Raw genomic sequence first — 12,702 nt, forward strand, 5'->3', positions numbered from 1 at the left:
CCCTGCAAGCCGCGGGTAGAGAAATCCCAGACACGCACGGCCCCGCCTACTCACGACCCCGCCCCCCACGGCCCCGCCCACTCGCGCAGTTCCGGTCACGTGCCCTCGCTCGGCCCAATCAACGCCCGGAACCTCCGGGCTAGGGATTCAAACTGCAGCGCGGTGCCCGGAATCGGCTCCGGCGTCGTCCCGCTACCTCTGCGGGTTGGGGATGGAGCACCGCATCGTGGGTCCCGGGCCGTACCGGGCCACCAGGCTGGTGAGTGACAGAGTGTCCTAGCCGATCCGGCGCTGTCGTCACCACCGCGATCCGGGCTGCCCGCGGTCGTGGCGGGACCGCAGGTGCCGGTGGGCGAGTGTCTGCTGGGGTCGCGGCTCCTCACCCTGCCCTGCAGCGGGCAGACGGGGCCTGGAGCGTGCCCCACCGAGGTGGCATGGCCTTCGTCTGTCGGCGGTGGCTGGGTTCTCGGCTGGAGACCGCGCCTTCTGCATGCACGGCAGGCGATCGCGTTCCTCTTTGTCCCCGGGACCTGCTCTAGCGTCTAGGACGGGATTGACCGTGGGTGGAGCCCCGAGACCACCCTAACGGTGTATCGCTTGCGGATTGCGGTGATCCAGGCAGGGTGTGTCTCCTTCCTGAGCGGTCCTGTTGACACCTGACAAGGGTTCTATGTAACGGTGCACAGCGCCGAGGTGGCTCGCCCCTCTACGGTTCCTGTCGCAGGCGTTTCAGGGGTTAGTGCTCACTTAGGGAACCGCTCTGATAGGTAGTGTGGAAGCTCTGCAGATGCACCAGGGTGAGTCCCTTTCTTGTGGGAACAAATTGTGGTTTTTCAGAGTCTTGCCTGATCTGTGTTGGTTCTCGGAGGAAGTAATTTTAGGACCGCGGAATAGACAGAGTGTTTTAGAGGACTTCGAGATCAGTCTGTGAACACTCTCAGCTGCCTGTACCTTGAGATCAAGTCTCACCGTTCTCTATACTCCGGAGAAGGTGGGGACGAGCATCCAAACTCTAACTCACCTTTCAGACTCATATGCTTAGAGACATAGTTTCCTTTCTCTCTAGAACCAGGTAGCCTGTGTCTCTGGAATTAAGCCACCTTCGGTGGACGGGAAACTAGGTTTCAGGCTATTTCTTCTTCTTCGACTTAATGGGAGCACTTGGAGAAGCCAATGAAGATTATGCATCTTCTTCACAGAAAATAGCGCATGTCACATGTGGAGTTTCTCCTAAGATTTTAGAGACTGTGGTATTGTTTCGTTTGGCTGAAAATACCAAATATTTGCTTAGGGTCATTGGTCTGGACTGGACTCACGTCAGTGGTTCTTCCTACGGAGATCACTCATGTGTCCCTATCTGGTGATTTGACTGGCGCTGGATGGTGTCACGTGGTACCCTGTTTCTCAGTGTTAGTTGAACCAAATGTTCCGACAGGTTTGCTCAGAATCTTCACACAGTGGTCTCCTGGTGCCATGGTTTTAGCTGGTGACGTTTTTACTTGGCCAAAGCAAGTAAAAAGGCTGAGTCTAGAATCTAAAAATTTATTTTCATTAAAAAGATAGATGACTTATTATTATTGTTGTGTATTTGTGTGTGGGGTGTGTTTGTGTATGTAGAGGTTAGAAGACAACTTTGGGAAGTCATATCTTTCCTTCCAACTTTATGTGCAAGGATCAAACTCAGGTTGCTGGCCTAGTGTAGCAAGCACCTATCTGCTGAACCATCTTGCAGCCCCCATTTCTACTTTTTAGTGTGGAGAGGTGATGAAAGTCACGTTGTTAAGGAGCCTGCGAAGAGGATTGGAGGCATCATTGCACAACCCATTGAACACCCAGAATGATCCATTTATTTAAAGAAAGGATAAAATAAATAATAAATTTAGGTTTTCTTTAGGGCTAGTCTCTCAGAGGTGTGAATGGTGATGACAAGGAAAAAAAAATAGTCTCAGAAGCGGTTATTTCATAATTGCTTCTGTAGAAGCGGCCCCGCCATTTACACAACTTGAGCATTTAAACTGCTATCTGGTGATGCATACAATTGAAAACTTAGGAGCTGGAAAGTTTTGGAAATTTCTATTATTCAGATTGCTGTTTACTGTGGGTGACTGAAATCTTGGATAAGGGTTGACGATTATATCTTCCCTCAGGGTAGAAAAAAAAGAACACATTTCTTCCTCTACACAATTTAGTCACAGTACTTGTTCAAGCGAAACAGACTGTGTCTTGGTATGGTGAGTCTTTGCCCTGACTTACAGTAAAAATGAATATAATAATTGGAACTGTTTTCAATGTCATTGTGGTGGCTTAAATAAGAACGGCTCCTAAAGGCTCATTACTACTTGAGAAAGATTAGGAGGTGTGGCTTTGTTGGAGAAGTTGGGCCCTTTTTGGAGGAAGTGTGCCACTGGGGCTGGGGGTGTGGGGCTTTGAGGTTTCAAAAGCCAGGCCAGGCCCAGTGTTTCTCTCTTCCTGCTCCCTGCTGCCCCAGTTGTAGGACTCTCAGCTATGTCTCCAACACTGTGTCTACCTGTGTGCTGCCCTGCCCCTGCCGCGATGGCAATGAACTAAACTCTGAAACTGTAAGCAGGCCCAAACTTCATGCTCTATTTTGTAAGAGTTGCCGTGGTCGTGGTGTCTTTCACGGCAATAGAGCAGTGACTAAGAGAGTCGTCTTCACAGAACTGGATGGGGTGCCTTTTTTCATGGTTGCAGAGGTTCAGTATGTAGATGTAGATACTACTGGAGTCTCTCTCACATCCGTAAAGAGAAATGCTTTCTTTGGATGCTTTTAGCCCCTACCCCCCATGGCATTCAAGCCTAGTTTAGACTAGTCAACTAATTAGACAGAAAAGTATGTGGATAATTAATAAAAAAACAACCCTTCAGTTTTACCAGAATTTTGCAGATAATCAATTCAGCTTTCAGTTTTATTATATGAGACACCTAATGTTAAATATTAAGATTTGGAAGATACAGTGAGCACCAGTTTTCCCCCCCCTAAATGTGAGGGTTGCTGTTACCAGAAATTACCATTGTTATTAAAAGTAAAATCTGCCAATATTTTAGGAAGATAATCCAGCTGTGCCTTAAAGCTTTTAATAAATAAATATTTTTGTGACTTGTTCTCTCTTGTCCTTCAAGGTTTAGCCTTTCTCTCCATTTTCCTTGGCTCTGCTCTTCTTTCTCTCAAAATCACTCTCTTTCTGTCTCTGTCCAGGAAGAGCCTGATAATCTATTAGCCTGGAGATTTTCTTTTTTTTTTTTTTACTTTTTGGTTTTCAAGACAGGGTTTCTTTCTCTGTGTAGCTTTGGCTATCCTGGATTTGCATTTAGACCAGGCTGGCCTCGATCTCACAGAGATCCACCTGCCTCTACCTCCCTAAGTGCTGGGATTACAGGTGCCCGGCTTGCTGAACTTTCTTATAGGTATAACAACTTCATTTCCTAAAGCACTGATGTCTGTCTTGAAAATAAAATTTTACAGGTTAGGTAAATTTTTATGGTAAAAATTAAATGACAGACCCGATTCATGACAGTATAGGAGCTAGTCAGCTACTTATTCATCATCACTGAAACAACTGTCATAAAAAAAAACAAAAAAACAACTCACTTAAAAATAATTTACGGAAGACCTCCACTGAGCAGTTTTGAACAAATTCCTAACTTTTTGGAGGGTGGTTACTATCGACATGGTTCATGAATGAAGCTGGGTGAGAAAATGTTGCGAGAACTTGTGAGACAGTGTCAAGGAAACAAGGCAAAGGTCTAGTGACCTCTGTGGGTCCATTATGTGGATTGTGCTTGGAGTGTGCTTTCATGCCCATCCCAGGTGCAATAAAGAGGAGGGGGTTTACTCTAGATTACCCGTCATCTTACCCATTATTTTTGAGAATGATGTTTCTAAACATGAGTTTTCCTCATAACTGTATACGGCCCAAACTCATTTGAACTTCTCTCATGACCTTACCTAACCCTCAGAATATAAATTGTTCGATGCCTCGAATAAAGGCTCTTACACGAGACTTTAGTCCATCTCCTTTTTAGTCTTTGCTCTCCTGGGTTCAAGACACCAATAGAAGAGTTACAGTTACTATGAGGATCACATGAAGGCACCATGGGGAGAAAGGTTGGAACATATGCCTGCTGCCTGAGGAACGAAATGATGGCCATACATTCACACATTCATATCCTAGAAGCGAAGAATAGGCAAGAGCCTCCTCATGCCGGTGGGATTAATTCCGAGGCGTGGCAGGAGCATCACTGCGGTGTTCTTGCTGTCTCTGGCATAGGGTGTGGAAAGCTGTGAGTGTTTTTATATAGTGACCGCTCTCTGCTGTTTGCAGTATTCACTCACTGCTGTCTCTATCATTTGACTACCGGGATGCTGGGATGCTCACTAGGTCATTGCTGTGCTCATAAAGCTCCCAGCAGGAACTAGATAAGTAGCTCCCTTATTCTAGACCTACTCAGTTCCTGACTTTCAGTCACTGATGCAGTTTCACTTGTATTCAGCGAGAAAGAGGCTGAGTTGTCTTGACATTGAGATCTGAGCTCTGGCTTTTGTCTGTGGAGGGTCGTAGTGGCTCATGGGTATTCTTTAAGTCGCACTTGGGAGCAGAAGGAAACGGGATATTTTTATGACATTTAACATGTACCAAACCTTAAATAAGCAGTGAATGGAAGGTCTGGGATTAAGAACCCTGGGCCCACTGAAAACCTTATGTTTTCCCCATTCTTTAGAGATTGATTCTGTCTTGTTAAAGGGGTCCAACATCAAGTTCAAGGCCAGGGTCACTGTGCTGTACTAGAGTAAGTCACTATGCACTGATCTGACACGTTGGCCTCTGTAAAGGTTCATAAACCAAGTGTAAGCAGGGGCCACATAGTTCTTTGATTTGACTGGAGTGGATTGAGCCAGCACCTTGAACATGCTACCCCATTTCTTAGCAGGCCGACCATGGAAAACACCTACCTACCTCCACAGCTTTCTTTTGATTGCTTTTTGTTGTTGTTGTGGGAGGACAGGAGGGGCGTCTTGTCTTGTTTTATAGCTCAGGCTAGCCTTGAACTCACATACCTCTTGCCTTAACCAAGATAGTATGGTACACGCCACCACACCAGCTAGCTTCCATGATTTTTACATATCAGAATTTGAACTTCTTTGAGGTGTAGTTTGCTATAAATTTCTACAGAAACGTGTTGACTGGTAACGATAAACTATGCACTTATCGACAGAGACTGGACTGAACCCTGGAGACTCAGTTCAGGGGTCTTTTCTGTGTACTTGCTCAGCTTTAGTGGCCACACCCACTCCGATAATAAAGGCAATAGCGACATGGGGGTGAGAATTACTAGGTACCTTCTTCCAGGCAGGCGCTGTGACAGGAATTTCATTTTTATTTTTTACATCTCCGGTCTTAGTTGCTTTACAACTGGAGACATGTAGGCCTGGCCAGCAGTGAGTATGAGGCCGGCCTGCTGGCCGTTAGCCGAGCAGGCTGTGATCTCAGTCACACTGGGTTTCAGAACCTGAGCTCTGTCTAGTCAGCCTTCTGTCTGTCCCTGTGGCATCTGAAGACGCCATGCCTAACTAAACTGTGTTCTTCCAGAAGAGCCTCACAACCAAGCATCCTCTCAGGCAAGCAAATGGCGTGAGAGAACTTCACTGCAGCAAAAGAATAGAAGGTGCTTTGCAGTTGGTGTGTATGATTGGAAATGTCTAGTGATTCCTTTCAAACAGCTTTTTTTTTTTTTTTTCAAATAAACAAAAACTTGATCATGTTTTTCTCCACTGTCTTGAGCTCTTTAGCATTGGCAGTGTGTCATTATTATCACATGGAACTCTCTTCTTTCCCGTTGTGATTCCTCTCACACAATGAACAGTCTATAAGTGTTTGATGAATGAAGTCTTAATACACAAGGGACTTCTGGAAACGAATTATGTGCAGTGGGCTAACTTTCGGGGGGTCGGGTTAGTCAGTGTTTCACTATATAGTCTAAGTTGGGCTTGGGATTTCGTATGAATTCCAGGCTGGCCTTGAACTCAGAGTTCTCCTGTCTCAGCTTCCTGAGTGCTGGGCTTTTAGCAGCATGCCACACTGCGCCCAGCCACGAGCTCAGTTTAACCAGCACTAACCACCAAGGTTTTCACACCTGTGAAGTTCAGCACTTAGCCCTCTGGTCCTGTCATCCCTATTCCTTGAGTGAATAAAGGATGAACAGCCCTTGACAAGTTGCATTTTGCTTGTTTCTCTTCTATTGTTAGGTTCTGTGCTTGCTTCAGTTGTAATAAAATAGCCATAATGTAGGCTACTTTTAACCCTTTCTGAGTGTCTAGTTGTGTGGCATTGGTTACATTCACACTATTTCGTAATCATTGCTTCCCACCATTCATTTCTTCCAGTTTCAAGAGTTTGGAGGCTACAAATAGAAGCCCATGCCTCCTTCTACCATTCCAGTGTTTGTTGATTAAAATAATTTGATTTTATCTGCCTACACATTTACACACCTACCAACCTGTGAACCCATCAGTTTGTGGATCAGTCTGTTTATCATCTAACTTAGGGTCCTGTTTAAGCAAAGTACTCTCTAGTCTTCAAGCAGCTTATTAAGTGGAAAACTGCTGTTTGTTCCTTGATTTAAATATTTGGGATGTATCACGCTTTAAAGAAATGCTAGTCTGTGACTAAATGCTCTGTGTCCTTTGCCTAGTGGAATGAAACGGTGGAGCTTTTTCGTGCCAGGATGCCATTACGGAAGCATCGATGTCGATTCAAGACTTACGAGCATTGCTTTACTGCGGCTGAAGCTGTGGACTGGCTACATGAACTTCTGAGGAACAGTCAAAACTTTGGACCCGAGGTAACTCGCAAACAGACAATCCAGCTACTAAGAAAATTCCTCAAGAATCACGTTATTGAAGACATCAAGGGAAAATGGGGCCAGGAGGATTTTGAAGACAACCGTCACCTCTACAGGTAATGGCAGTGTGTGAACTCTGAAGAAGGAATCCCAGGGAGAGTGAGTGCATCTAGGCAGCATCTGGAAACTTCCTGAAGTGAAAGAATTCACTGTGTCCACCGAAGCGGTGCTGCTGTTTGTAGTGTGCTAAGTGCCTCGCTGAAAGGGCTGTTAAAATAAAACCAACTGCAGTTTGTCCTGCTCTGTCAGAGCACCACAGAGCAGGCTTTTGTTGCAATGATTTTCCAGTAGGGAAAAGTTTTCCACGCATTCTGCTTGCCTCAGAGGGTGGGGTTGCTGACTTAGTACTTCTAGAATACCAGGAAGGGCGAAACAGTACTGGGCTTATAGTAACTTAGTACTTCCAGAGTGCCTGAAGGGGTGAAACAGTACTGGCTCTATAGTAACTTAGTTCTTCTAGAGTATCAGGAAGGGTGAAGCAGTACTAGGCTTGTAACTTAGTACTTCCAGAGTGACTGCAGGGGAAACAGTACCTCTGTGTTTAGCTCTGCTGAACCCTAAGGACTGGGATACGTGGGCAGACTGTCTGGTCTTGAAAAGCTCAGGGAACATGTGTGGGATTGTGTTAGAACTCTTTAACATACTGAGCCTGCCTTTCTCCACAGGACTTGCTAACTATGTTATGATGTGGACATTTACCATAGGGTAATCTGAGGGAAAATGGAAATCTCTCTCCTTATAATGCGTACTCACCGAACATTAGGGTATTTGATGGCCGGAGGCCAAGGAGACTTACCTGATAAAAGAAGACCAAAGCAGAAAGAAGTCACACAAGTCCAGAAAGGGCTGTTTTATTTTGTGTAGAAGCCTGGCAGTGCCAAGGACTAGAAAGAGGTCAGCATAGGGGACTGCAGACTCTTGCCACTTGTTTTCCATTATTCTAAGAGAAAAACAAGGACCCTGATTACAGCACATTAATGGGACCCATGGCTGTGAGCTAAAAGATGCTGCTCTCTTATGCCCGAGCTGTTTCTCTGTTTCCCTCCTAGACTAGCCTCCATGCCCATCAGAGCTAGATGAAGGTGGTTATGAGCATGCAGGGCTAAAGACGGTGCTGCTGTGCTTTTCCTCCCAGGCTTCCCTGTGGGACCTTAGAAGCTGCTAGTGCCCAAGTCAGGATTGTCATCCGAGCAGCTAGTTGTCTCTGCGTGGCAGTTATTTGCTGATCTAACTTTAATTAGGGTCTTGGATGGTCTCAGCTTGTTCTGAGTGGGATCAAGTCTAGTCCTGGACCTACATGCCAAACTGCATTGGGGTTTCTGAAGTGATTACCCTTTTGGGAGCTTCCTTGCTTGTACCCATCAAGGGTTAGTAAGAACCCTTCTGAAGGGCTTTTCTGGATGAGTAAGATGCAGTCTTTCCTAGTGTGACTTTAAATAGGGCATCTCCCATCGAGTCCCCGCAAGGCTCTGGAATCCTCAGGAGAATACCATAGGAATGTATTCCCGGAGCTGACCACTGAGCACTGATTGCTAGGATATTTCATTTTAGTATTATGACTTAAATCATGCATCCCCTTTGATAAAAGAATCACAGGACAGATGATGTTTCCATGTTATCATATTTGTCCTTCAGGGTCCACCAAGTATTAGCTCCAGGAACTCCCCGTGTATCCACAATTTGTCATATTCTAGAGTTCCTTATGTAAAATTTAGGATTTGCATATAACCTGTCCTTTAAATCCTCTCTAGAGTACTTACAATACCCGACATAAGCACTACGTAAGTAGTTGCTGTGCGTCGTTATGTAATAATGACCAAGGGAACATACGTTCCATCTAGATGCAGCCACTGTATTCCTGACTACACGGATCGCGAGCAGGGCGTGAGCTGAATAAGATGTGAGGCGAGCGTGCTGACGAGAGACAGGATGTGTGAGATGTGGACTACAGCAATAACTTTTCACTCGTGCGCTCAGCACACAACTTGGTACGTGGTAAAGTCAGGTTTTGCTCTTTGGACTTTCTGGAAACAAAACAAAAACAATTTTTTTTTTTTTTTTAAATCTTTAAGATGGGGCCTTGCCTTGTTGTTTGAGCTGGCCTTGAACTCCTAGGCTCAAAAGGGATCCCTCTGGGTTAGTGTCCTAAGGAGCTGGGACTGCAGCCTGGAGCCACTGCACCTGACTGGAAGTTTTCTTCACATACTTTTGAGCCATGCTTGGGTGAATCTGAAGACGGAACTCATGGCTGTGAAGGGCTGATTCTGACGATTTCTCACTCCTTTCTTAGTCTTGGTAACAGGAATGCTTTTGAGTCACAAGCAGGGCAGCATTTTGTTATTTAGTATCTGAAAACTCACTATCAGTCTTCTTTCCCCCTGCCTGGGAATTCCATAAAGTAACCTCCGGCTCTGGCCAGTTATCTAGATTAGTCTTGGATGGAGTCTATTCACGCATGTAAATCATTGGTGAAGGTGCCCGTGACTTGCATTGAGAGCAAGCTAATGAGCGTGCAGTCAGCTGTTGTGCACGCGCAGGCTCATGTGCTTGGTGCTCGAGGTAGTTAGCATTGCGTGCTGGTGCTCTGGGGAGGGCTACCTTTGGTGTTCTGAGGGGTGTACCACCAGCTCCATTCCTCGGGTGAAGACCTCTGAAGCCAAGTTCTTAAGGAAAGCTGAGGAGCAGAGAATAAGCCATGGCAGGTTAGATTTGAAGTGGACAGAGAGTCGGTGCTGGTGGAATTGAGGACATACTTCAAAAGATCCAGATTTATGGAAGGAGTCCTTCTTGAGTAGTCGAGAAAGTGCTGGAAAGGACAAGGAGGAGTTCTTGTTGGATAGAAAGAAACAAACATTCCAGAGTACGTCTGGGTCTTGCAAAATCAGTGTATAATTTGTCATTTAACTCAACTCCTGAAAATGTAGTGATATTATCCATCTATTATATGATTTATTCTCTCTCTTTTTTTAGAGAGAGTCGACTCTATGCTAGGCTGTGTCAATTTCCACAAGATGAGGTTGACATAGATTAGCAGATAAACTGGTGGTGAATAAACACAGAGATTCCTAAGGAATGTTTGGTGTGGCCAGCACATTTGTAGCCTGTTGCGCTCGTTTTTAAACTTTTTTATTTGGGGTTCCTTAAACCTTCTCCCCTTCAACCCCCCAACCCTAGGTAGGAGAGAGAAGGTTAGTGGAGAGAGGGTTGCAGACCCCTTAAGCAAACACAGCAAGCAGTCTCCTCCACGTTCTTTTTGGAGCTATACCAATCTCTGTCAACAGCAAACACAGCAAGCAGTCTCCTCCGAGCCACCACACCGTCTGTCTCACTGCCACATTGCCCCATGCCACACCCTTTTTCTGGGCTCTCTTATTTATATCCCTCAGAGTCCTAGACCACGCCCCTGTCTGTGTTCCACAGGGCAGGCTCTTACCAGCAGGCAAAGACCATTCTCCGCAGGAGGCAGTTATCAGCTGTGGGCAAACTAAAATCCCACACTTGGGATTAAAAGAAATCCTATTTACATAACATAACTGCGTTTTTAAAGAAACGGAAACTTCCGTTACAATAAACCAAATAGATCTTGCGATGCCTCAGTAACTGACAGATGCCTTAAGAAACTGTTCTCAAATGAAGGAGGTATGGGCAGCATTCAACCTAAATGTTCTTCTAAATGCAGCAAAGTGGGATCCCGAGTCTGTGCTGTTAGAGAAAGTTACATGAATGCAAACCCTCAGTTCTCTTTTTGTCTTTTTGTTTGTTTGTTTTGTTGTTTCTGTAGTGATGGAGATCAAGCCCAGAACTATATGTCTGGAACCTATGTGTTCTAAATAGAGACATTTCATATATGTGTCGAATCATCTTGTAACATGGAGGGGAAAGAAGCCCCCATTTTGTACTTTCTAATGGGAGAAGTACTTAGCTGCTTGTAGAGCAGAGCATGATTGTGCTGGAGTCTGGCTGACCCTTGACTTGCTCCCTTTACTGGTGGGTAGAAGGACTCCAAGCTTCAATTTAACACACCACAACAGAAATCAAAATGAGTAACTAAAAGATAAATTAGACAAACGAAACAAGCAAAACCCCCCAACAAAGCAGAATGTGACAAGTCTACAAAAAATACTGTTGAGTTAATTTTGTGTTGGCCAGCTACCCCTGTGTGTGGCACCTGCCCTGAAGTGTGGTTAAAATATCCCATGAGACCCCATTGGAGAAAACTCATTTTTGCTTTGCTAATGAGTATCAATTGTAGACAGCTTCTGGATTAGGGGCGAAAACCCATGTCTACTTCCCTTCTCAGTGTTGGAACCATCAGGCTTCAATCTGTACAGGCTTTGTGCATGCTGCCACAGTCAATTTCAGTTCATATGTAGACCAGCAGCATATCAAGACCCAGGCTCAAAATGAAAACAAGTTTTATATTTCAGATCCTTTTTCCCCCCCATATGGGATGCTTTATCAGAGAAAATCTACATAAATATCCTGTTCTCTAGAAGATTGTGAATGCTTCAGGTCTGAAGCATTTTGAATGAGGGTGATGTTAAAGTGGAAAAGGCACAGACACATAAAACAGTGGGGCACAGCAGAGCTCAGAACAAATACAGACAAACAAATGTATACAAATACAGTCAGTTGGTAGAAAATGATTAGTCTTGTCAGCAAACAGTTTTATCAGTGCTGGGCATTGAACCCAAAGCTTTGTGCGTGTTAGGAATGTACTCCACAGCTGAGCTACACATATCAAGTGATTTCCCAACAACTGGATATCCAACTGCCTATATGGGAAAATAATTCACAGTGAGGCTCAGCCTAGACTCACAAACTATACAAAAGCTAACCATTGATTTAAGTATAAGACCAGATTGTTAAACCTTGAAGTTAGGCAAAGAGTTATTAAGGTGGGATACCAAAAGCACCTGTCACAAAAGAAGAGATGACAAAGGGTTGGTGAAGATTCTTTCCCAATCTGTAGGCAGTCGTTTTGTTTTGATGATGGTGTCCTTTGCTTTACAGAAGCTTTTCAGTTTCATGAGGTCCCATTTATTGATTGTTGTCTTAGGGCCTGTGCTGTTGGTGTTCAGTTCAGGAAGTTGTCTCCTGTACCAATGAGTTCTAGGGTATTTTTCTTCTAACTGATTTAATGTGTCTGGTTTTATGTTGAGGTCTTTGATCCACTTGGACTTCAGTTTTGTGCAGGGTGATAAGTATGGATCTATTTGCATCTTTCTACATGTAGACATCCAGTTAGACCAGCACCATTTGTTGAAGATGCTATCTTTTTTCCATTGTATGGTTTTGGCATCTTTGTCAAAGATCAGGTGTCCATAAGTGTGTGGGTTTATTTCTGGGTCTTCTGTTTGGTTCCATTGATCCACCCTTCTGTTTCTATGCCAGTACCATGCAGTTTTTATTACTGTTGCTCTATAGTACAGCTTAAGATCGGGTATGGAGATACCTCCAGAAGATCTTTTATTGTAAAGGATTGTTTTAGCAATTCTGGGTTTCTTGTTATTCCATATGAAGTTGAGAATTCATCTTTCCAGGTCTGTAAAGAATTGTGTTGGTAATTTGATGGGAATTGCATTGAATCTGTAGATTGCTTTTGGTAAGATGGCCATTTTGACTATGTTAATCCTGCCAAGCCATGAGCATGGGAGATCTTTCCATTTTCTGATATCTTCTTCTAATTCTTTCTTCAGAGACTTGAAATTTTTTTCATACAAGTCTTTGACTTGCTTGGTTAGGGTTATACCAAGGTACTTTATGTCATTTGTGGCTATT

The 12,702-nt window shown here is 44.5% G+C and overlaps 1 protein-coding gene across 2 annotated transcripts in view; it reads left to right on the forward strand.

Moving 5' to 3' along the window:
* The first annotated feature begins 211 nt into the window (after nt 1-211).
* The window catches only part of Depdc1b (DEP domain containing 1B), a 66,393-nt gene continuing 53,902 nt past the window's right edge, over nt 212-12,702 (forward strand). For both annotated transcript variants that reach the window (XM_055601932.1, XM_055601933.1), the window contains exons 1-2: nt 212-259; nt 6,712-6,977. In XM_055601932.1, coding sequence (XP_055457907.1) covers nt 212-259; nt 6,712-6,977 — 314 coding nt within the window. The remainder of the gene's footprint in view (nt 260-6,711; nt 6,978-12,702) is intronic.

The sequence above is a fragment of the Psammomys obesus genome, unplaced genomic scaffold (assembly GCF_907164565.1).
Source record: "Psammomys obesus unplaced genomic scaffold, mPsaObe1.curated_primary_1811, whole genome shotgun sequence".
Classification (NCBI taxonomy): Eukaryota; Metazoa; Chordata; class Mammalia; order Rodentia; family Muridae; genus Psammomys; species Psammomys obesus.